The following is a 21,873-nucleotide window of genomic DNA, read 5'->3' on the forward strand; positions in this document are numbered from 1 at the left end:
GCCTACTGTGAACTCATTGAAAAAACTCAAATAGTTCAACTATTCAGCGAATTGTTCGCAACACTCTGACGAAGAGTTAGGAAGGTTTGCGCAGTTCTGGCAGAATGCAATACTACATTGGAAACAATTCAGCAACAATCGCCACACTCTGGCAAGGTACTGGGAAGGCTTTTCGCTTCCCAGGCGAATTGCCACATAGCTGTCATTAAAAAGACCATTTAGCGGGCACTTCATCATATCCGACAGCTTTGGTTGAGATTTCATTTATCTATTTGATCTCATTTCGAAGATAGTTGCTAGGTTACACTAACCGTTTTACTTCCCATGGTTAACAAAAAAAAACCCTGATTTTTTTTTCTTAAAATATGCTATCGAATGTAAACTTTCGAAAGAAAAAAGAAGAAATCAATCCTACTTGCTCCATTTTGAGAGAACAACATTTGAAAAGATTGCGTTTTTTACTGAGCTATCCCAATTCTGCATTCATGAATAGTATTCGTCTTGAAAACTTCTAAAAGTTTGGAGAAAATACTAATGACGGAAAAAATAAACAAAACACAAAAACTCTTGAACCAGTAGTCACTAATATTTTTGTCATCCTAAATAAATGATGAATTCGGACCACTATTTATTGTAAGGAAGGCAAATTATTCTTGGAATAGACAAGGGTAACAAATTCCATCGTGTTAATAGCAGAGACCACATCAGTGGCGCGGGAGAGAGCGCAGACAATGATGACAGGGTCGAGAAGAGTCGAGGAGTAAAAGCTTATCAGTACTTGGCGTCAATGCAATGGCTATAGACTATGAAAAAGCAGGCGCGTTTCAAATAATAACAAATAGTTGTAAACGTTGTATCCTAAATCGTTTTATTACAATGTAGTCAGTACCGCGTGTAGATAACGGCCAGTACATATTGTCATGCATTTTACCTTATTAAGGGGGGGGGGGGGTAAATTGATTTCACATTAATTGGACAATTTAAAACCCTCGCCCACTTCGCTTGAAGTTCTTGTCATTGGTTATTATGGGAAAATATGAGGAAAACGTATATTAATTGCAATAACTTTGTGTTCAAAAAACTTCATCATATACCTTTCTATTAATGAAAACATTTTGGCATATCAATGGAAATACTTTTGCTTTCAATATTTATCGAATTGAGGGGAACAGAGCTGCTAAATGGTGACAGGTTTCTATGAACTTGAAGAAGAAACAAATGTCAGATCATGCTCTACTATTTCGTAGTTGTTAGTTGCTTTACGCTCAACCGCTCAAAAAAAATTTCAATCATTTTCAATTACATTGTGTGTCGATGTGAATATCTCTCCACTAGGATACCGACTAGGTTTTTCGAGCGATGATACCCTGGATCATACCAACGTTAAACCTAAACTGGCACTACAAAGCCGATGACGACTTTGGTTGGTGAATGAAAAAATATCATTTTTGAAATGAAGGTGTTCGCTTTTGCATGAAGTATGCCATTTTGAAAGTAAATGATTGAAGGGATAATTTGAAATTGATCTTTGCATGCAGTATATTCAACTGGAAGTTGGCATTAAAAAATGATAACTAGCGAGAAACATTAAAATGAATCAGTTTTCCAAAGACACCCTGTGAATGATTTCGATGGTTTGGCCTCAATTGAATTAAGCTCACGTTCTCTGCGTTTCCGACCACTGTACACCAGTATCCCTCCATCATGTTTTATACAATGATACAATATTCCAGGATCATAAATTAGTTATCTAAAAAGCGAAACAATTTTTGATGGTTGCAAGTTTACAGTACAAATGAGGCAGCCCCTTAAGCCATTTCCCACGAGCAGCGAAAACTGGAATCAGCGCACGATTGAACATCTCCGACACACGAAAGCCCGCTGGCAAACAGTTTGATTGTTTACAAGTTGAAGAACTCACATTTGTCACATTCGTTCAGTAGTGAATCAGATTCTCCGGGCGATGGTGGAATGCACTTTACGTGAGAAGTGCTATACTATAAATTTACTAGCGTTTACTTCTGAGTTTACATATTTACCTAAGCAACGAGATGGAATATCGAAATGGAAAGGAAACTAGTGAGGTCTCGGTAAGTGGTTGTGCATCGGCCATCTATGGCGACGGTAGTAGATGTGTGTCTAAGTTATGTTAGAATGGAATATGGAATATGGAGTTATGTAGAAAATGTTCATCTTAAAAGAAAAAAATTATTCATGCCGTCAACCAAAACCCAATAAAGATATTCAATTGGAACAATTGATAACACCGTTTAATAAAACTTTAATCTCTAATACATTATCAAAGCCACAGAACATATGGTGAATTGAGATATGTATTGGAATTAGGGTTCGTCGCGGTGCGGATGTGGGCGGTAAATGGATTGTCCGCACCGCAACCGCAAAAAAAATAATAAAACCGCACCGCTTACCGCAACCGCACTTTATTTACCGCACCGCACCGCGCGGTAAAGCGGTAAATGCGGTAAAATTTTTATAGTTTTAAAAATAGTGTTGGAAAATTGTTCATTTGTGTTACCATATATAATAGAATGATATTCTTATTCACACGAAATTTAACTTTAAGAGGCTCCTCAGAATGTAATGTTTATGAAAAAAATCTACTTTTGCATTTTCTAATAACAAAATTCCGTACATTTTAAGGCAAACATTGTACATTTAAAAACGTTCTACTGCAGTAATAGGAAAACTTTTATTTTAGCAACCCTTCAGTTAATTGAAAAAAGTGGAAAAAAATGTAATAAGAAATGAAGTTGCATATTTTTTTCTTTAAATTATTATATTTTCAATGTTTTTGACATATGAAAATGAAATGGATGATTTTCGCATTTACGTAGTAAAACCACCTTTCACTCTTAAAGGAATTTCACCAAAAAAAATTTAAAGACGAAATACCAGTACTTCTACATAGTAGCGCATATATTCCAATACAGTCAAATAAAAACATATTGTATTTCATCAATAAGAACGACGGCATATTTGACCAAAAAAAATTCTCCACACATTACCTCTAATCAGGAACCCGGTCTCAACCGGTACAGAATTATTGAACATTAGAAAAACTGCAAAAAATGTATGATTGGTAGCATACAGCATACATATAGGGGGTTTTACGGACAAAATATCCCAAAACTCTAACTTCCGCATTCTTCAAGAAACAGATTCAAGATTCTCATTCAAAAACTAAGATTGCTCCCTTTAAAAATGTATGAAGTGTAATTTTCTAAAGGCTAGTTCGAAAGTTCTAGTAGCATTTAATGTATTTTACTCTAATATTTTCCCAAAGAGCCAATGGCAAAAACTTCAATTGAAGTGAACGGGAGTAAAACTATGCGGTATTTGGCAAAAAAAGCTTCAAAGCTACAAAATAGTTTTAACTGAAAAATATTAGGACTTAATTTGGTAGAAAATTATAGTGAATTTGAATGGAAGTACGCGAAAAAAAGTAATGTAGCATACTTTTTGAGAAAGAGTCCAATAAAATTGACTGCAGAAAAATTCATATTGAATTTACACAGCATTTAAAGAAGATAGAAATACGATGTTGATGAACGAATGATAGAATAATCATCCTAATTTGGACCCCTCCTTATGTTGGACGCTTTCGTACATTTGTATCCTTTACTGCCAATTACTCCGAATTCGTTTGGTTTGATGAAGATGATTATATTCTTTGGGTTGTGTTTAAGTCCCAGCATAATTAGTTCATCTCTAATTCCTTTTAATTAATCAAAATTCACAGTTGAAAAATTGATATCGAAATCGATTCATAATTCCACGATTTCCAACAGAAATCGAGAGAAGTGATTGACTTCTATATTAGATTTAATGGTTACAAGTTTATTGTTTTTCAATGATCTAATAATTTTGTCTCTATTTGGATCTTGAATTTTATATATTCGAAATGGTTAGTTTGTGAAGTTTTACTTAGAAGTATAAAATAACAAGTGTCCAAAATATGTCGTAAAAATAACAGCGTCAAAATATTTCGGACGCAGCTAGATTTTCTTTCGGTATAGCAGTCTGTTTATCAATTTAGAATAATCAAAATTATCACTTTGGCAATATTTTTTTGCGGTGCGGTTGCGGTAAAACCGAGCGGTAAAAGTTCTTTCCCGCACCGCATCTGCGGGAAAAAGTGTCTCACCGAACCGCAGATTTCGCGGTGCAGGTGAGGTAAATACCGCGCGGTTGCGGTAATTACCGCAACCGCGACGAGCCCTAATTGCAATAAACCAGGATGTCATTAATACTTTTCAACCCTGGGTAGCATAAATATTTAAACCGGTATATTAGCAATATTCATCATTTCTTCGAAGAGATTTTGAAAAACTTAACAATTCGTTTATTTGGAACATTAATTGGATAGAGTATTGGGCTTTCTCTATTTTAAAAAATATGTACCAATTTTAGTGTTTTAGATTCTGCGTACGCAGTTTTCCAGTTCGCGCGAAGATCTTTTTTATCAGTGGCGAAAGTGCCCAAACCCCATGTCTATGGAGCCTTCTACTAACTTTTGTCGCAGCTGCGTAACAACAGCAATCGCAATACGCCGCAAATGTGCATGTAACATGTAGTAAGGTTAGGTAAGAGCCGGGATGTTACACGAATCAAATCCCGAGCTCATCCGACCTCCTGAACCAAGACTTCGTCGATGCCTTAGGGATAATAGAATGTAAGCTTTGTCCAAGCCCCCATTAATCCACGATGTTACGAGCAATCGAGCATCCTCTGGTGAGAAATACTGCTTCTTCTAAAATAAGTGTTTTGTAGATGAACTTCCTTAGCTTAAGAAACCGTTTCTTTATTACCCGGAAACAATATTCAGATAAGGCACGCAGGCATGTCCCAGGAATTGCTTTCTAGGCTTCACTTCACGAAGAGCCTCGATATAGCTGAAAAGATGAAATAGTGATTTGTGAGGAAACTGCCGATTGTTCCTAGTGTACCGAAAAGCAACCGATTCTGTGACCTAAACTAAAACAGGATTATTCAGCCTGTGTGAAATGGTGACATTTTCATAGAAGATACCGAAGTCAGTATATCCGCCAGTGTCATGGTGAAAAAAGATCATTTTCTCGAACAACTTCCGAATGCAGGACAGCATCCCAATCGGTCGATACGAGTTGTGGACAGAGCCTTTTTTCCTACTTTCGGATGGCGATGATTTTCACTTGCTTCCAATCATGAGGGACTACAAAAAAACTTTAACAAGCCCTTTTTCGCAGAGTTAGGGAAATTCTTCAACAAATTGAATGTGATTCCATCTACCCCCGGGACGTTATTGTTGCATGACAAGATAGCATGTGAGAACTACACTATCGAAAACGGTAATTCGTTTGTGGTGGCGTGAAGAGATGCAACGTGGAAGATTCTCTATGTCGGGATAGGGTCCAGACAGATCTTCTTGGCGAAACGAATATTCACCGGTTAGAATATTCGTTGGTACTGATTAGGTTCCTCACATAGTGCTCATCGATGTTTCTCTCGTTAACCCGTCGACGAGCCGGCGCCAGTAACTGCGTTTTTGCTTTCATAAACCTTTTTAATGTCTTTTCTAAAGTCGCAAGCTTCCTGCAGCTATCGCGTGTTCCATCGTCCAGGAAGGTTTTATACGCAGGGGACTTTTCCGCATTAAAGCCTGAGCACTCTTTGTCCTACCACGGGATGAGAGCCCGTCCGTATGAGTTTGTGCCAGGTACAGGTTTGGCATAAGTTTGATTCGCAGTATCCAGAATCATACTAGCCAAAACACTGTTCTCTTCTTTCGGAGGAAGCTCCTAGGTGGGTTCTATATTTTTTAAACATCCTGATCAGTTAACTCTTCCAATTAATGTAACTTGTGAAGTCATATGAAGCATTGATTGTTTCTAAAAGTCTTGGACCGCTAATAATTGAACTCACGATAGGCAAGTTTTCACTGCAGTGGAAATTACCTTCTACATGCACTCCAACTGCAGCAATGTCGAGCAAAGCGCGCCTGGACGTGCTCTCCCGTGTTTAAAATATTGAAATAGACGAACATTTTTTTTCCGTACCATACGAACAAATGCCTTCTAGAACAAGCCGAGGTGCGGCATTCTGTAATATTATAAAAGCGTTTGGTGCACTGTTTAAGCTCTACGGGTATGTATATGGAAGAAATGCAAAGGGCTTGATATAACATGCCAGGCGACAACTTTAATAGCTGGTGTTGAAGGGAGGTTAATTCAATCGAAATCATAGCACATTTTAATCACCAAAAATGTTCCTCCATATGGGTTTTCTTGATCCAGGCGAATAATGTTAAAATCGTGAAATCTGTACCGAAAGTTACGCAAGTTTTGTGCAATGTAAATGCGTTACATTCTAAAAATGCTTAGTAAAAATTTGAAGGAACCGATTTTCGGAACTTCGTTCGATGACTTATCCAATGAAGGATGCGATCGCTGCAAGAAGGGTTAATTTAGCAGTCAATTGCTTAATACAGAGGCACAGTATTTGTAGTGTCCCTGGATGTGGTGGGTACTCCCAGCTGGAATTGTAATTGCAAAGTCCGGGAGCAACTTGCTTCGGCTCTAAGGCAGCCCTTGCAGTGAATTTATTAGTTGTGATTAGCGCACTCGAAGAGGAGGACGCCTTGGGACCCTTACGATGCAGTCTAGGGGAGAGAAAATTTCTCCTATGCCTGAACGCCCTCGGATCAGCAAAAGATGGTCCCTCTTGTGGATCATCACATTCATACTTAACACAACAGAGAATAGACATTTTTGAAAAGGGCAGGTGGAGAGGCATTCTTTAGAATTTCTGCATAGCTGCTCGTGTTCCTTAAGGGATAGCTTAATTTTATCCCCGCACTACTTGTACGCAGAGCATATCCGAAGGTCATGCGGAGTCCCCTCACAGTAAACACACTTTCAATATTTTTGCCGCAAGAATCATCCTCATGATCTTCTCTGAATTTGTTGTACTGTTTCACATTGTTTGCACTAGGTTTCTGTGCCGCCCAAATGTTTGCAATTGATGCAATTCATCACCCGTGGTTCAAGCAGATAAACAAGTTGACTATCTTTTTCAAGGAGAGGAGAGAGGACCTGGCGAAGATCATCCGAAGCGAGTCTGATAGGGATTAAGTAGTATTTTTTCCATGAATTTGCTAAATGCAATTACTTGCAATCCGAAATCTTGACCTGTTCAAGTGAGGAATCCTAGAAGCAGTTAACCCGGTTCTGATACCACGCCATCAATTTTCACAGCCAGTTCAGGTACGTAAACGCAAAGATCCCGCGTTAAACGCTCAGAGCAAGCAATCTTGTTTCACTGGCCGAGGTCATTCACTGCAACACGTACACGTACCATATTACCAAAATATATTTCACAACAACTTGAAGACACCAAGCACGTTAAGAAGTAAACAAAAAAATCAACGAATTCAGTATTTTTTATTAAAATCATAATGTTTATTCTTCCAGATAACGTCAATGAATATTGGGGCAGGGGCCCTGGTCAGCAGTACGACGCAACTTAGTCGCGATACTTTCACAAGAGCGCTGGACGGCACTGACGTCCATCTTCCAAATACAATTCTGGATCCTGGTGGTCAACTGCTTCGTATCCTTGACCCTCCAATTATATTTGGCACCTGGCACTGAGGGCACCGAAGAAATCCTCAATGGGACGGCACTGGGGCCTTCCTTTACGGCCAGAAGACGTGCTGCCCATCCGCATGGTGCTCCTTTAAGAACGTCAGAAGAATGTTCTCAAGATACTCCTCCTGGTACTCTTGTTAATTGATGGCCAGACCGCTCGGTTTGAACAACGGCTTTGAAAATCATCTGTCCGATATGGCGAAGTACATCATAACTTGTTTTCATATTTACGTTTAGGCTTCTACTGTACTTGGGGGGGGGGGGGGGGGGGGGTGGTAACAGCCGACTTATCACTGGAATAGTAGATGCCAAAAAATGTGGGTCGTCGAGAGCGAAAAGTAACTTTCGTCATCCAGCACGAACGACATCCCGCGGCAGTTCTTCGTCATCCACCGGCATTGCGATTTCACGATCGCTTTCTGCTCGTCCGTATACACGGGGGCCGAGTTTTCTATCGACAGATGATGTCCTCCATCTTGAGGGTTCGGTGAATCAAGATATGGGAGCAGTGATATTTTCGACCAGCGCCACGCAAACTCGTTCCGTTTTTGTTGTAGAAAAACAGCCTTCCGCTCCACGCTCAGGGATGCCAGGATCCGGTAAACTGTACTCATGGGCACGTTTTCGTTTCGAAAGTGGTCTACCGTAAACTTTTTTCCACGATGTCCATGCGTTTCGTAAAACCGTACAACAAGCTCGCGGAGTGCTTGCTGTTTCAACGCCATCTTCGATTGAAATGATAGCACCTGAGCGAAAAGAATCATGCCACCCATTTCAAGGAAGTCCAGAGAGCAACTTTTTTGAAGAGAAAAAAAATTACGCTCTTTACTTTAGTTACAGAAAGGTATTGAAATCATTCTCTTTTTTTTATTGAACACCCGTAAGTTGAGTCATATTTTGGTTATTTTCATGTAGCTTTCAAATGGTTTAAAATATCGCCTTGATGTCAAAGAAAAAGTTACAGAATTTTTTTAGGCCTTTTAAAAACCCTATTGTTGGTGTTGGAGAAACTCGAATTTCTTATCAAAAAGTCATAATAAAATAAAATGATTGTGTTGTTAAAACTAAATTTCAAATATCTCGAACACTACATTTTAGAAATTTTTTGTTATGGGCATTTTGATTTAAAATAGCGTTTAGAAAATTTAAAAAGAAAACTGTATTTTTGGGTAGAAATAGTATGAATTTTTAAAATATGTCAAAAGTTGTTGTTAGGATTTTTTTATGCAAGGAATCCTGTTGCTATTACTACACATAGATAAAATAATTATTCCAATTATTCAAGTAGGAATAAAAATATAAGAATTAAAATAAATTCCTCTTCCTACATAAATGAATAGACAAGCAAAAAAAATGATGCACCGTTAGCATGACAAAAATCAACCATTATTAACATCTCGATAAATAAGATTAACTCTATTAAAAGCTGTTCCGATATCTGCTGTATAATGTATTGCTAAAAATAAATAAAGAAATAAAGATCCAAAATTTCATATTGCACAAATATTATTTGTAATTAAAGGGTGAGATTTACGTAAAGATTTATTCATTAATTTATTGGTGGTAAAGGACCATATTTTTTGTATTTTTTCTGTTACAAGAAGAGTTAAAAAAGGATAGTTAATTCATAATAAAGTAATTATATTAGTTGGAAAGTTATTATTTTATTTAAAGATAAAGAATCATCATAGAAAAATATATTAAAATTTGTAAAAATATATATTTAATTATTTATTAAAAAAAATTCTATTATTATATTATCAAATAAAAATATTATTATAATAATCAATGTAAAAGATAATAAAAAGATGAAAATTAATTTAAAAAATATAGAAAATATTTCATTTGATGAAAGGGAAGTTATATAAATAAATATAACTAATATTCCTCCTATAAATACAAGAAATCAAATGTAAGAAAATCAAAGAGTTTTTATTAGTATTCCAATATTTAAAGAAATTAAAGTAGCTTGAATTAAAAGTATTAGACCTATTGCTAAAGGGTGATTTATTTGTATAAAAATAAAAGATGTTATAAAACATAAGATTATTAAAAACATAGAAATATCAAGAAATGTCATGTTGTCACGGTAAAGATGGACACGTTTGTCTATACCAGGACACATGCTAGTGAACTCGGGTGATTCGTAGTTATGCTGCCTAAGCTCGACCCTTATTAGCAGAAGACAAAGATTAAGCCCATACGATATTAAGCCTGCTCTAATGACCCTGCCACCTCTAGTTTTCCGATCTGTTTACTTTACATCCTTGCTCTCACTTGAGTACTATGGCTCTAATTTTCATAACTTTCCCTGCCCAGTAATCTCTAGCTAATTGACTCTCGTTAAAAAATCAAGAAATAGTTTAATTAAAATGTTAGCTTTGGGAGTTGATGATAGGAAGAATTACTTTTCCTTGAAGATTTAAAAAAAATTTAGTTTGCAAGACTAATGTTATTTTTAACTATTAAAACTAATGACAAATTTATTTATTAATTTTATTATTATTATAATATTTATATTTAGTTCTATTACTTTTATTTCTAGACAAAAACAGTTACTTTGTACTCTTTTGAGATTAGAATTTATAGTTTTAATTTTATTTTTGTAATCATATTTAAATTTTATAAATTTTGAAAGACATTTTAGAATATTTTTTTCAAAGATTTTGTGTTTGTGAAGGAGTTTTAGGATTATCTATTGTAGTATCAATAATGCTTCCTTATGGTACGAATACACTGAAAAAGTTTCATCTACACCTTTAAAACAATAAACAATAGATTGTTGATATTGATTATGGAGAAACCCGAATAACTTTTAAATAGGACATAATTACACGAATTGATTGTTTTGCTGAAGCAAAATTTCTAATATCTCGACAACTATCGCATTTTGGAAGATTTTTTTAAACGCATTTTAATTTAAAAGGATACTTTGAATCATATTTTGTAGTAAACTACAGTTATATATGTCAATTAGTATGAAATTTAAAAACATGTATAAAGTTACTGTTAGAAAAACTTTTTTATTGATAATTTCTCCATCATACAATCACATTCAAAATGTTTCCTTTTTCTATTGTACAGAAGTTTTCATTCCCTGCATTTCGTTCTCAGGTAGCTTTTCTGTTTAAAATACAGTAATCGAACAAAAAAAAATTGAAAATGATGCACGCAAAAGGTTACGTCCTTTTGAAAAATTGCTCTTGTATCAAAATATTGCAATTGTCAGTGAAAATCATGCAGATTCGTGAACCGAACAGAACTCATATTTTGCGGTCTCATGGAATCCCTGTATAGCGAGCTATATCAGGTTTAAATGGGACACGATCAAAAGTTGATTCCCACGATTTGAAAAGAAAATAAGGGTCCACTGCGCCAGAGATACGCATAATACAGTAAGGGCTTCGTACGCGACTGGCATATTTTACGCCCTCCAGTCATGAAATCCTTAGTTAGTATTTAGCGCTGCGGATTCTTCTCATCAGTAACTAGCACCCTTTTAGAACGAGTTAGATGCTAAATCTAACTCGGGATAAGCCAGTCGTTTATGTTCATGCAAGATGTACGACTTTTTGGATTTAGCGCCTAACTGGTGCCAATCTTGGTACTAGTTTAGATTTAGCATCTAACTGGTACCAAGAAGGTGCTAGTTACTGATGAGGAGAATCCGAAACGCTAAATACTAACTAAGTTAGGTATTGTGCCCTTTCGCACTAAAACTGGTTCATTCCAATTTTTTATTTTTTTTGCATTTAATCCTTGGCACGGAACTACATCTGGATATAGGGACTCGTCGTAAGCGACATTGCAGCAGGAACCCCGCGAATCATTTCTGGGCAGGTTCGTCTGTACACATCGAACCTGCCCATCGGGAGCCAGCAAAACTTCACCAAACTACTATCAGCCGAAAATCTCAGGACAGCTTCCATAAACGGATGAAAACACCACAAATTATTGGCGATTAGTGTAGTTTGGGAGAATGTTCAAATAATTGAGTCAATGTCTCCCGAAGATCAGATTTCGAATAATTGAATCGGGCCAGAACAGCAACAATGGGTACTACTTTTTATGAAACTACGTTAAATACTACATGGCACGTTTTGTCAGTAACATTCTTACGACCACACATGCAACACAAACGGCGTCGAATATTTGTTTGATGATTGTTAGTCGTGTATTTTTTAATGATCCCTATTGATACGATTACCATTATGAATTAGTATTTATTGATAAACTCGGAGTGTCGGTACTTCAAATTTGCGATTAATTACTTCCGCGCTGGTCAAACTGTACCGTATCAATTGTATCTGATAAGTGAAAGCAGACAGTGTATGTACTTCGGATTCAACCCATATTCAAGAACATAAATGAGAAATGACGCGTTCAAGTTCAATTGAATTGCGTCGAAAGCAAACCGGCTCTTTTTCATTGCATAAAGCAATATTGATTGTATCTCAATTAGAACATTTTTTGCATTGCTCCCGCGTGCCGTTATGTGAAACTACGTTACGATTGTCAAGCTGATGATCAACTCCTACAAAATTTGCATGTTATGCCTCGGAAACACCCAAACCGCAGGGTTTCCCTCAATCAAAATCAAGTAGTAGATTGAATGAAAATGATGAATAATAACGGGTACTGCACAGTACTGATTACGTGGCACAACACAAACCATCTGATCTAATTCAATAACCAGAATTCAATTGCAGACAATCAGCTACCAAGAAACACCGCCAAATGAAGATGCGAGCAGTACGACAGCCATGAAACAAACGGACGACAGTGAGCACCAGAAGTGGAGCAATAGCATCGAGTTCTTGCTGTCATGTGTGGCGCTTTCCGTTGGATTCGGAAATGTTTGGAGATTCCCTTACACTGCCCTACAGAACGGAGGAGGCGCATTTGTGATACCATACCTGATTGTGTTGTTTGTAGTCGGAAGACCCATCTACTATTTGGAGATGGTGATGGGACAGTTCTCGAGCCGAGGATGCGTCAAAGTATTCGATGTCTGTCCGCTGATGCGGGGCATAGGGGTCGGACAGGCAATCACGATGTTCATACTTGTAGGATACTACGCTGCGATGCTAGCGCTGTCAGTTAGATTCTTTCTGGATTCATTCCGTAGTCCTTTGCCCTGGAGCGAATGTGAGCGCGACTGGTTGGATTGCATTGATTCTAAATTTACTGGACAAACGTCGGTTGTTAACGGCACAGTGACTCCATCGGCTGACTTCTATTTCACGTAAGAGAACTGATGTTTCAAAATTTTACATTTCATTCATTTTCCACGTTATTTCAGTAACATCATCATGAAGCTAGTGCCAAACATTGACAACGGAATTGGGGTTCCGGATTGGAAATTGGTCCTTTGCTTGCTAGCTTGTTGGATCTGCATTTTTGGACTTCTGGCCAAAGGAATCAAAAGCTCGGGAAAAGCATCATACGTATTGGCTGTTTTCCCTTACGTGATTCTAGTGATGCTGCTCATCCGTTCCTGTACTCTCACCGGTGCTCTCGACGGTATCAAATATTTCGTGCAGCCTCAGTGGGAAAAAATACTGGAACCAGATGTAAGATTGGACACGAGATATGTTGTTTCAAAATGGATTTATCTCGATTTGCCCCGTAGGTTTGGTACGCAGCAGTCAGCCAATGTTTCTTCTCTCTGACCATTGGGCTAGGAGCAGTGATCGTCTTTTCGTCATTCAATAACTTTTCCAGCAATATTTATCGGTAACATTGACTCCGATTTCCGATTCGCTCTAAACCAAAATCCTCTAAATTTTATTCAGCGACGCCACCATCATATCCATTCTCGACACACTCACCTCGATGGTTTCCGGCGTGATTGTGTTCGGGATCGTCGGAAATGTAGCCTACGTTACGCAGCGAGAGGTTCCGAATGTAATGAAAGCCGGACCACAGCTAACCTTCATCACCTATCCGGATGCCATCGCTAAGATGGACTTTGCGCCCAACTTTTTCGCCGTGATGTTCTTCCTGATGCTTGTCGTACTGGGATTGGGCAGCAGCATGGGAATCGTGACGACCATTCAGACTGCAATCCAAGATCGATATCCGAAGGTGACGATCTGGAAGATTGTTTTGGTTATTTCCACGGCTGCATTCTGTTACGGCTGTGTGTTTCTCACTCCGGTAAGACTTGAAAGAACACATTACAAAACGTAATTTGATACTGATAAAAAGGCAAAATATTTCTTCCAGGGCGGCATGATAATATTAGATCTGGTGGATTACTATGGAGTTACGTTCGCCACCCTTACTTTAGTTATCCTTGAAGTCATCGCGTTTTGTTGGATTTATGGCGTGAAACGAATCTGTATTGACATCCAGTTTATGCTAGGAATTAAGAGCGGCATTTTCTGGAGAGTTTGCTGGGGTTTCCTGACTCTATTCATCATTGGAGCAATTTTCGTACTGGAAGTAATCAGATACGAATTGAAGGACGTTCCATTGGGTTACAATGGTTGGTCATAAATATATGACAATTTCATAGGGATTCAACTTTTACTTCCGTTACAGTGTTCGGATGGTGCTTATACAGCTTTTCGGTGCTGCAGGTCGTTGGCTGGGCAGTTTATGCAGTTTTAAAACGACCAGAGAAGCGAGTACTGAGGAAGTTTCTTCGTGCGTTAGAGCCAACAGATGACTGGGGACCTGACAGTGCAACCCTGAAAAATGATTATAATGTGGCAGTTCGACGATACAAGGATTCTCTAAGCTTACGAAATAAGAATATTGTAGAGAGAATATGTCTACGTCTTTTCAAACGATAAACTATGGTTTGGCATCACTGTGAGTTGTGAATTTGGAGGCTTGACATTTGGTTCAGCCTGGATTTCAACAATAATGACACACATTTAGGTTTGAAACCAGTTTGTGGGTATTTTAAGCTCTATTTGGTACTTTGAATGCTTAAATTGAAGTTTTAATTGTGGTCCTTCCTTTGATTGTTAGTTTTAAGTTGAATATTTTACTATACATTCCGCATGTTATCATTGCGGAAACGGACGTATCTAAATAATATATCGATAAATAAAAAAGTGATTAAAACCTCTCCATTATTTCCTAACAGAAATTATTTGCGCATTCTATTCTTTTTTATTTAAATTCAATTGAACACTTGACATAGCCAGTAGGGCAGAAAGGGTCACTTGATCCCCATTTTGTTTGTTCTCATAAATTAAACTGCAAAACAAAATACAAAAAGCTGGTAGTAGAACGAAAAAATGACGAAAGTTTGGGGTCCCAGGACGAAATTTTTGAAAGATATTGAAACGGGGCTTCCTAGTTTAAAACCAGATTTTATGTAGAGAACTAGAGTGGTTTTATTGGGAAGATATCAATGAAAATGGTCATCTTAAATTATCGCATAATGTCTAATATAAAATGCTTATGGCACCGAAAAAGGAGTCAATTTTTTAGCTCAATCGGACATCATTAAGGGGTGCATCGTTCAACTATCAATTTCATCATATTCAAAAAAATCCAAAGAGAAAACTCGATTTTTTTGACGTAGAAATATGTCTGAAAATAGCATGAAACATCAACATCTAATGTGAAGCAAGCGAAAACCACTAAAAACAAATTTAGCACCAAGAACTAATCTAAATCTAAAATTTTATCGTAATGCCATATGATTTCAAAATGCATTAACCGTCGAGATGTCAAAACAAAAAAGTAAGATCTGAAAAAGAAAAAAAAAAGAAATACGGTAAAAATCGTTAAAAGAGAAATTTTTTTGGGGACATTCTTGTAGTAAGAAAAGGTTTCTTGGGAGTTGGAAAAACTTTTAGCCGTCAAGTTTTTCTAACAAACTGGGCTTAGGAGCAGAATAAATCAAAATGATGGCAAGGATTTAGGGTTTCAACTAAATCCACGTGAAAAAGTTTAAAAAAAAAAATGGAAAAAAACTTCACAGTTTAAAATCAAAGTTTTATTAAATTTAACCCTTAAAAAGGCAAGGGGACTCAGAGGTCCAGATAGTTACAGTTCTCTAGTTTCAATGAACTTGTAATTTGAAATACAAATGATCTAGCATTTGTAGGCTTTCGATTCCCTCACCGATAAAACGACAAAATAGAAGCTTTTGATTTCATTTGGTCTTAGGAGCGATGCTTCTTGAAGTCACGATTTTAGCTTGCATTTTTTAGGGTTTAAAAAATAACATCTTCCAGGTAGAAATGAATATAGAGATAACATGAGAAAAAGTCAATCAAAAATATTCCATTAACTCAAGTGGATCGAGGGTTCAAGTGCTACATTCTGTCGGAACATATCGAACATGACAAAAATATCTAACTAGGACTAAATCCAATCCGCTCAATACTCCTGTTACATTTGACACGGCCTATCACCGCGCAAACAAGCAAAGTGCACATCCTGCCAACGCTGCATGGCCAACCGACAGGCAGAATGATAAATATTCGCATAAACATTTTTAACCACCGAGTGGGGAGCAGAATAAATCCAAATGATGGCTGAGGTTTAGGGTTCCAACTAAATTGTTCTGAAGAAAAATTGAAAGAAACCCAAAATTTATTTAAATTTAAAAAAGAATAATTTTTTTCATCCACATATAATGTCATAATTCGAGTTATAATTGAGTAAAAAAGGTGAGTGCGATATTTTTTTAAACTGCACAAAATTGGTTTAAAAAATATCTATTTTTGGCATTATGAGTACTTACATCTTTTGAATAATAGAAGCTAGAGTTTTGATGCATTTGAAGAAAATGTTTGTCTTCAAAAACTCTGAAAACATCTAAAGGTTATGTTAGAAAAAGAAATTAAATCTGCAAAAGTTATATGACAAATATGCCAACTCGAACAAATGTTGGCAGCACCCTCTCAGATTTTAATGAAGCTTAGCATAGTATAGCATAGCATAGCACGAACACCTGCACAAATCCTAGATGGAGTTGAAGAATTGAGCATATCCAGTGTCATATCAGCCTTCGCAACGATCTTTAATGACGTAGACCCGCTCAACTCCACACACCTGGCCACGTCGTTACAAGCGTTTTTATTCGATTTTAAAAATTTAGAGTCGATTTAAAATCGATTTTAAAAATTTAGAGTCGATTTACAAAAAAACACCATCATTGATTTGGATGAAATTTTTGTTCCAAGATAGGTAATTATGTTCGCTATCCAACGTCAAAAACTCAAGTTTGGCACTTTCAAGGAAAAAAAGTTACTTGGAAAAAAAATTTCCTTGTCCAAGCTGTCAGTGTATTTTTATCGAAAAGTAATCCAATGAAAGTCATAATCAAGGAGCTTTTATTCTCATGTGATACGATCCTCGAAATCGCCGATCAGCCATGTTGGTGCTGGAAACGACAGCTAACAACGTTGTTTACTACATCTTCATGAATGTTTGCTTGGATTTCAGTATGTAAACAAAGTTGTTCGCTGTCACTTTTCTTCCCCGCAGCTTGCTGAACGCTTATTTCACTCCTCATCTAGTTACTGCCAAAGACGAATCACCTTAGAACTATAAGCACCTTGGTCATAATCATCTCAGAATCCGATTTCTCAACTGCTAGTTGCCTGATACATGCAAAAAGTATCAGTAACAAATTTGGTATATATTCATAACAAACTTGAATGAAAACTGGAAGACTGCAAGATTGCAAGATTGCAAGACTGCAAGATTGCAAGACTGCAAGACTGCAAGACTGCAAGACTGGAAGACTGCAAGACTGCAAGACTGCAAGACTGCAAGACTGGAAGACTGGAAGACTGGAAGACTGGAAGACTGGAAGACTGGAAGACTGGAAGACTGGAAGACTGCAAGACTGCAAGACTGCAAGACTGCAAAACTGCAAGACTGCAAGACTGCAAGACTGCAAGACTGCAAGACTGCAAGACTGCAAGACTGCAAGACTGCAAGACTGCAAGACTGCAAGACTGCAAGACTGCAAGACTGCAAGACTGCAAGACTGCAAGACTGCAAGACTGCAAGACTGCAAGACTGCAAGACTGCAAGACTGCAAGACTGCAAGACTGCAAGACTGCAAGACTGCAAGACTGCAAGACTGCAAGACTGCAAGACTGCAAGACTGCAAGACTGCAAGACTGCAAGACTGCAAGACTGCAAGACTGCAAGACTGCAAGACTGCAAGACTGCAAGACTGCAAGACTGCAAGACTGCAAGACTGCAAGACTGCAAGACTGCAAGACTGCAAGACTGCAAGACTGCAAGACTGCAAGACTGCAAGACTGCAAGACTGCAAGACTGGAAGACTGGAAGACTGGAAGACTGGAAGACTGGAAGACTGGAAGACTGGAAGACTGGAAGACTGGAAGACTGGAAGACTGGAAGACTGGAAGACTGGAAGACTGGAAGACTGGAAGACTGGAAGACTGGAAGACTGGAAGACTGGAAGACTGGAAGACTGGAAGACTGGAAGACTGGAAGACTGGAAGACTGGAAGACTGGAAGACTGGAAGACTGGAAGACTGGAAGACTGGAAGACTGGAAGACTGGAAGACTGGAAGACTGGAAGACTGGAAGACTGGAAGACTGGAAGACTGGAAGACTGGAAGACTGGAAGACTGGAAGACTGGAAGACTGGAAGACTGGAAGACTGGAAGACTGGAAGACTGGAAGACTGGAAGACTGGAAGACTGGAAGACTGGAAGACTGGAAGACTGGAAGACTGGAAGACTGGAAGACTGGAAGACTGGAAGACTGGAAGACTGGAAGACTGGAAGACTGGAAGACTGGAAGACTGGAAGACTGGAAGACTGGAAGACTGGAAGACTGGAAGACTGGAAGACTGGAAGACTGGAAGACTGGAAGACTGGAAGACTGGAAGACTGGAAGACTGGAAGACTGGAAGACTGGAAGACTGGAAGACTGGAAGACTGGAAGACTGGAAGACTGGAAGACTGGAAGACTGGAAGACTGGAAGACTGGAAGACTGGAAGACTGGAAGACTGGAAGACTGGAAGACTGGAAGACTGGAAGACTGGAAGACTGGAAGACTGGAAGACTGGAAGACTGGAAGACTGGAAGACTGGAAGACTGGAAGACTGGAAGACTGGAAGACTGGAAGACTGGAAGACTGGAAGACTGGAAGACTGGAAGACTGGAAGACTGGAAGACTGGAAGACTGGAAGACTGGAAGACTGGAAGACTGGAAGACTGGAAGACTGGAAGACTGGAAGACTGGAAGACTGGAAGACTGGAAGACTGGAAGACTGGAAGACTGGAAGACTGGAAGAATGGAAGAATGGAAGAATGGAAGAATGGAAGAATGGAAGAATGGAAGAATGGAAGAATGGAAGAATTGAAGAATTGAAGAATTGAAGAATTGAAGAATGGAAGAATGGAAGAATGGAAGAATGGAAGAATGGAAGAATGGAAGAATGGAAGAATGGAAGAATGGAAGAATGGAAGAATGGAAGAATGGAAGAATGGAAGAATGGAAAAATGGAAGAATGGAAGAATGGAAGAATGGAAGAATGGAAGAATGGAAGAATGGAAGAATGGAAGAATGGAAGAATGGAAGAATGGAAGAATGGAAGAATGGAAGAATGGAAGACTGGAGGACTAGAAGACAGGAAGACTGGAAGACTGGAAGACTGGAAGACTGGAAGACTGGAAGACTGGAAGACTGGAAGACTGGAAGACTGGAAGACTGGAAGACTGGAAGACTGGAAGACTGGAAGACTGGAAGACTGGAAGACTGGAAGACTGGAAGACTGGAAGACTGGAAGACTGGAAGACTGGAAGACTGGAAGACTGGAAGACTGGAAGACTGGAAGACTGGAAGACTGGCAGACTGGAAGACTGGCAGACTGGAAGACTGGAAGACTGGAAGACTGGAAGACTGGAAGACTGGAAGACTGGAAGACTGGAAGACTGGAAGACTGGAAGACTGGAAGACTGGAAGACTGGAAGACTGGAAGACTGGAAGACTGGAAGACTGGAAGACTGGAAGACTGGAAGACTGGAAGACTGGAAGACTGGAAGACTGGAAGACTGGAAGACTGGAAGACTGGAAGACTGGAAGACTGGAAGACTGGAAGACTGGAAGACTGGAAGACTGGAAGACTGGAAGACTGGAAGACTGGAAGACTGGAAGACTGGAAGACTGGAAGACTGGAAGACTGGAAGACTAGAAGACTGGAAGACTGGAAGACTGGAAGACTGGAAGACTGGAAGACTGGAAGACTGGAGGACTGGAAGACTGGAAGACTGGAAGACTGGAAGACTTGAAGACTGCAGTTCAGTTGTTCATCTAAACAATGATAAATTTTATGAAACAATTGAAAAACTTTTCTAAAATTTATTTTATGTGTGATGGAGCAGCAGCACAATAAAAAATAAGAAAAGCTTCGCAAGCTTGTGTGATTCCAGTCAAAGTATGAATTAAGCGCAGAATGGCATTTTTTGGCAACATCCCATGGAAAAAACACTGTGATGCTACTGGTGGCACTCTCAAAGGAATGGCAAAAAGAGCCACTCTTGCTCGCGACTAGGGAAAAACCTCAACAACTCCCCGAGAGTTAACTGGGCAGTTGAACAAACTGATAAAAAATATCACAAAATTAAATTTCTGCTATCTGAACAGCACAACAAAATGTCAGAAGAACTTGAAGAACTGTACAATAACGCCAAAACAATATCGGACACTCAGAAATTCCACAGTTTTGTGCCTATTCCTGGTGGCAAAGTAGAAGCGAAAAGGTATTCCAAAATATTTTCCTTGCTTAGAAATAATACAAAATGGCATTCATGAAGATGGTTTCAAGACAAATGTTATACATCAAAAGAAATAAATAATTATGTAAAATTTAATACATGATGCTGTGGTGGTTATTTCTTTCCCTGATCCTTCCCGAGAACTAAATAAAAAAAGAAATAATAATGGAATATATTTTAGTGACATAAACTATTTTCAATGGGATTCTTGATTAATAAAAATATACTTAGATGCTAAATTAGACAATATCTTCTCACAAACTTAGTTTTATTGGATTCTGAGATGATTATGACTCTCATTGGTTTAGTTTTAGATGAAAGTACACTAAAAAAAAGTTTGGGCAAGGAAAAGTTTTTTTTTCAAAAAACTTTTTTTTCTTGAAAATACCCAACTTGCATTTTTGACGATAGGTGGGGAACATAATTACCTATTTTTGAACAAGATTTCATCCAAATCAAGGTTTTGCCTTTCTCATATAGAAAGGTTATGCAATCACTCTGAAAAACGTCAACCTAATCCCGGCCCGGAGGGCTGAGTGTCATATCCCATTCGACTCAGTTCGTCGAGATCGGAAAAAGTCTGTATGTGTGTGTGTATGTGTGTATGTGTGTATGTATGTGTGTGTATGTGTGTGTATGTGTGTGTGTATGTATGTGCGTATGTGTCAAATAATGTCACTCATTTTTCTCAGAGATGGCTGGACCGATTTGCCCAAACTTAGTCTCAAATGAAAGGTGCAACCTTCCCATCGGCTCCTATTGAATTTTGGATCGATCGGAATTCTGGTTCCGGAATTACGGGTTTCAGAGTGCGGCCACACAGAAATTTCTCATAAAAACTTTAGGAAAAATTAAAAATAGAATTTTTATTTTTGATGCTAAATGTATTCAAGGTGCATAAAACGTCGAGATTTGATGCAAACACGAAAAAAAATTTGACGAAGATTCACTTTTTTTGGATTTTGCACATTTTTGCCTTTCTCATATAGAAAGGTTATGCAATCACTCTGAAAAACGTCAACCTAATCCCGGCCAAATTTTTTTTTCGACTAGCATAAGGTTTCTGGATTTTAACAGGGGCGTAGTTGATGGTTTACGGAGAGGGGTTACACCCCCCCTCTACTGTTCACTCCCCTCCTTTAAAAATCTCCTTAAATCACCCCTCAGACCACCACCTCATACCCCTCCCTTTCAACCCCATCATCTTTAAACCACCACTATATTACAAAGCATACCAATTTAAGCTGGGGAGTCGTTCGTTCATGGGACTTTCGCCCTCCTCACATACCCATCCCCGCATGACAAAATGAGTTAGCAAGCAGATAACATTGATCTAATGCTGATTAGGCTAATGGAGTATGATATTTTTTTGTTTCAAGTGTTTCACCGTCGACACGTAGCTCATCAAGTTCGTGGCTGGCATGCCATTGTGTATGAGTGCAAAGTGTACTAAGAATGTAATGGACATTTCCACAATTATGTTGAACAT

General features: G+C 38.3%; 1 protein-coding gene across 3 annotated transcripts; it reads left to right on the forward strand.

Moving 5' to 3' along the window:
* The first annotated feature begins 1,952 nt into the window (after window positions 1–1,952).
* Window positions 1,953–14,852, forward strand: LOC131690271 (sodium-dependent nutrient amino acid transporter 1-like). 3 transcript variants are annotated; one of them, XM_058975910.1, is made up of 7 exons: window positions 1,953–2,090; window positions 12,343–12,891; window positions 12,949–13,219; window positions 13,279–13,382; window positions 13,442–13,805; window positions 13,875–14,136; window positions 14,193–14,852. In XM_058975910.1, the coding sequence occupies exons 1-7, from the start codon at window positions 2,065–2,067 to the stop codon at window positions 14,444–14,446; spliced, it is 1,830 nt and encodes a 609-aa protein (XP_058831893.1). In that variant the 5' UTR covers window positions 1,953–2,064; the 3' UTR covers window positions 14,447–14,852. The 3 variants fall into 3 exon arrangements, with proteins under 3 accessions (XP_058831893.1, XP_058831892.1, XP_058831894.1); XM_058975909.1 differs by having other exon boundaries at window positions 12,356–12,891; window positions 14,193–14,851; XM_058975911.1 differs by lacking the exon at window positions 1,953–2,090 and adding an exon at window positions 12,250–12,291 and having other exon boundaries at window positions 12,356–12,891.
* Window positions 14,853–21,873: the final 7,021 nt, after the last annotated feature.

Source organism: Topomyia yanbarensis, chromosome 3, assembly GCF_030247195.1.
Source record: "Topomyia yanbarensis strain Yona2022 chromosome 3, ASM3024719v1, whole genome shotgun sequence".
Taxonomy (NCBI): domain Eukaryota; kingdom Metazoa; phylum Arthropoda; class Insecta; order Diptera; family Culicidae; genus Topomyia; species Topomyia yanbarensis.

Bases quoted from the DNA above. Each gene is read 5' to 3' on its own strand.
- LOC131690271 (XM_058975910.1), top strand. From the start codon at position 2,065: ATGGAAAGGAAACTAGTGAGGTCTCG. The intron at 12,892-12,948 runs GTAAGAGAACTG...ACGTTATTTCAG, and splicing joins TCGGCTGACTTCTATTTCAC to TAACATCATCATGAAGCTAG. The intron at 13,806-13,874 runs GTAAGACTTGAA...TATTTCTTCCAG, and splicing joins GCTGTGTGTTTCTCACTCCG to GGCGGCATGATAATATTAGA.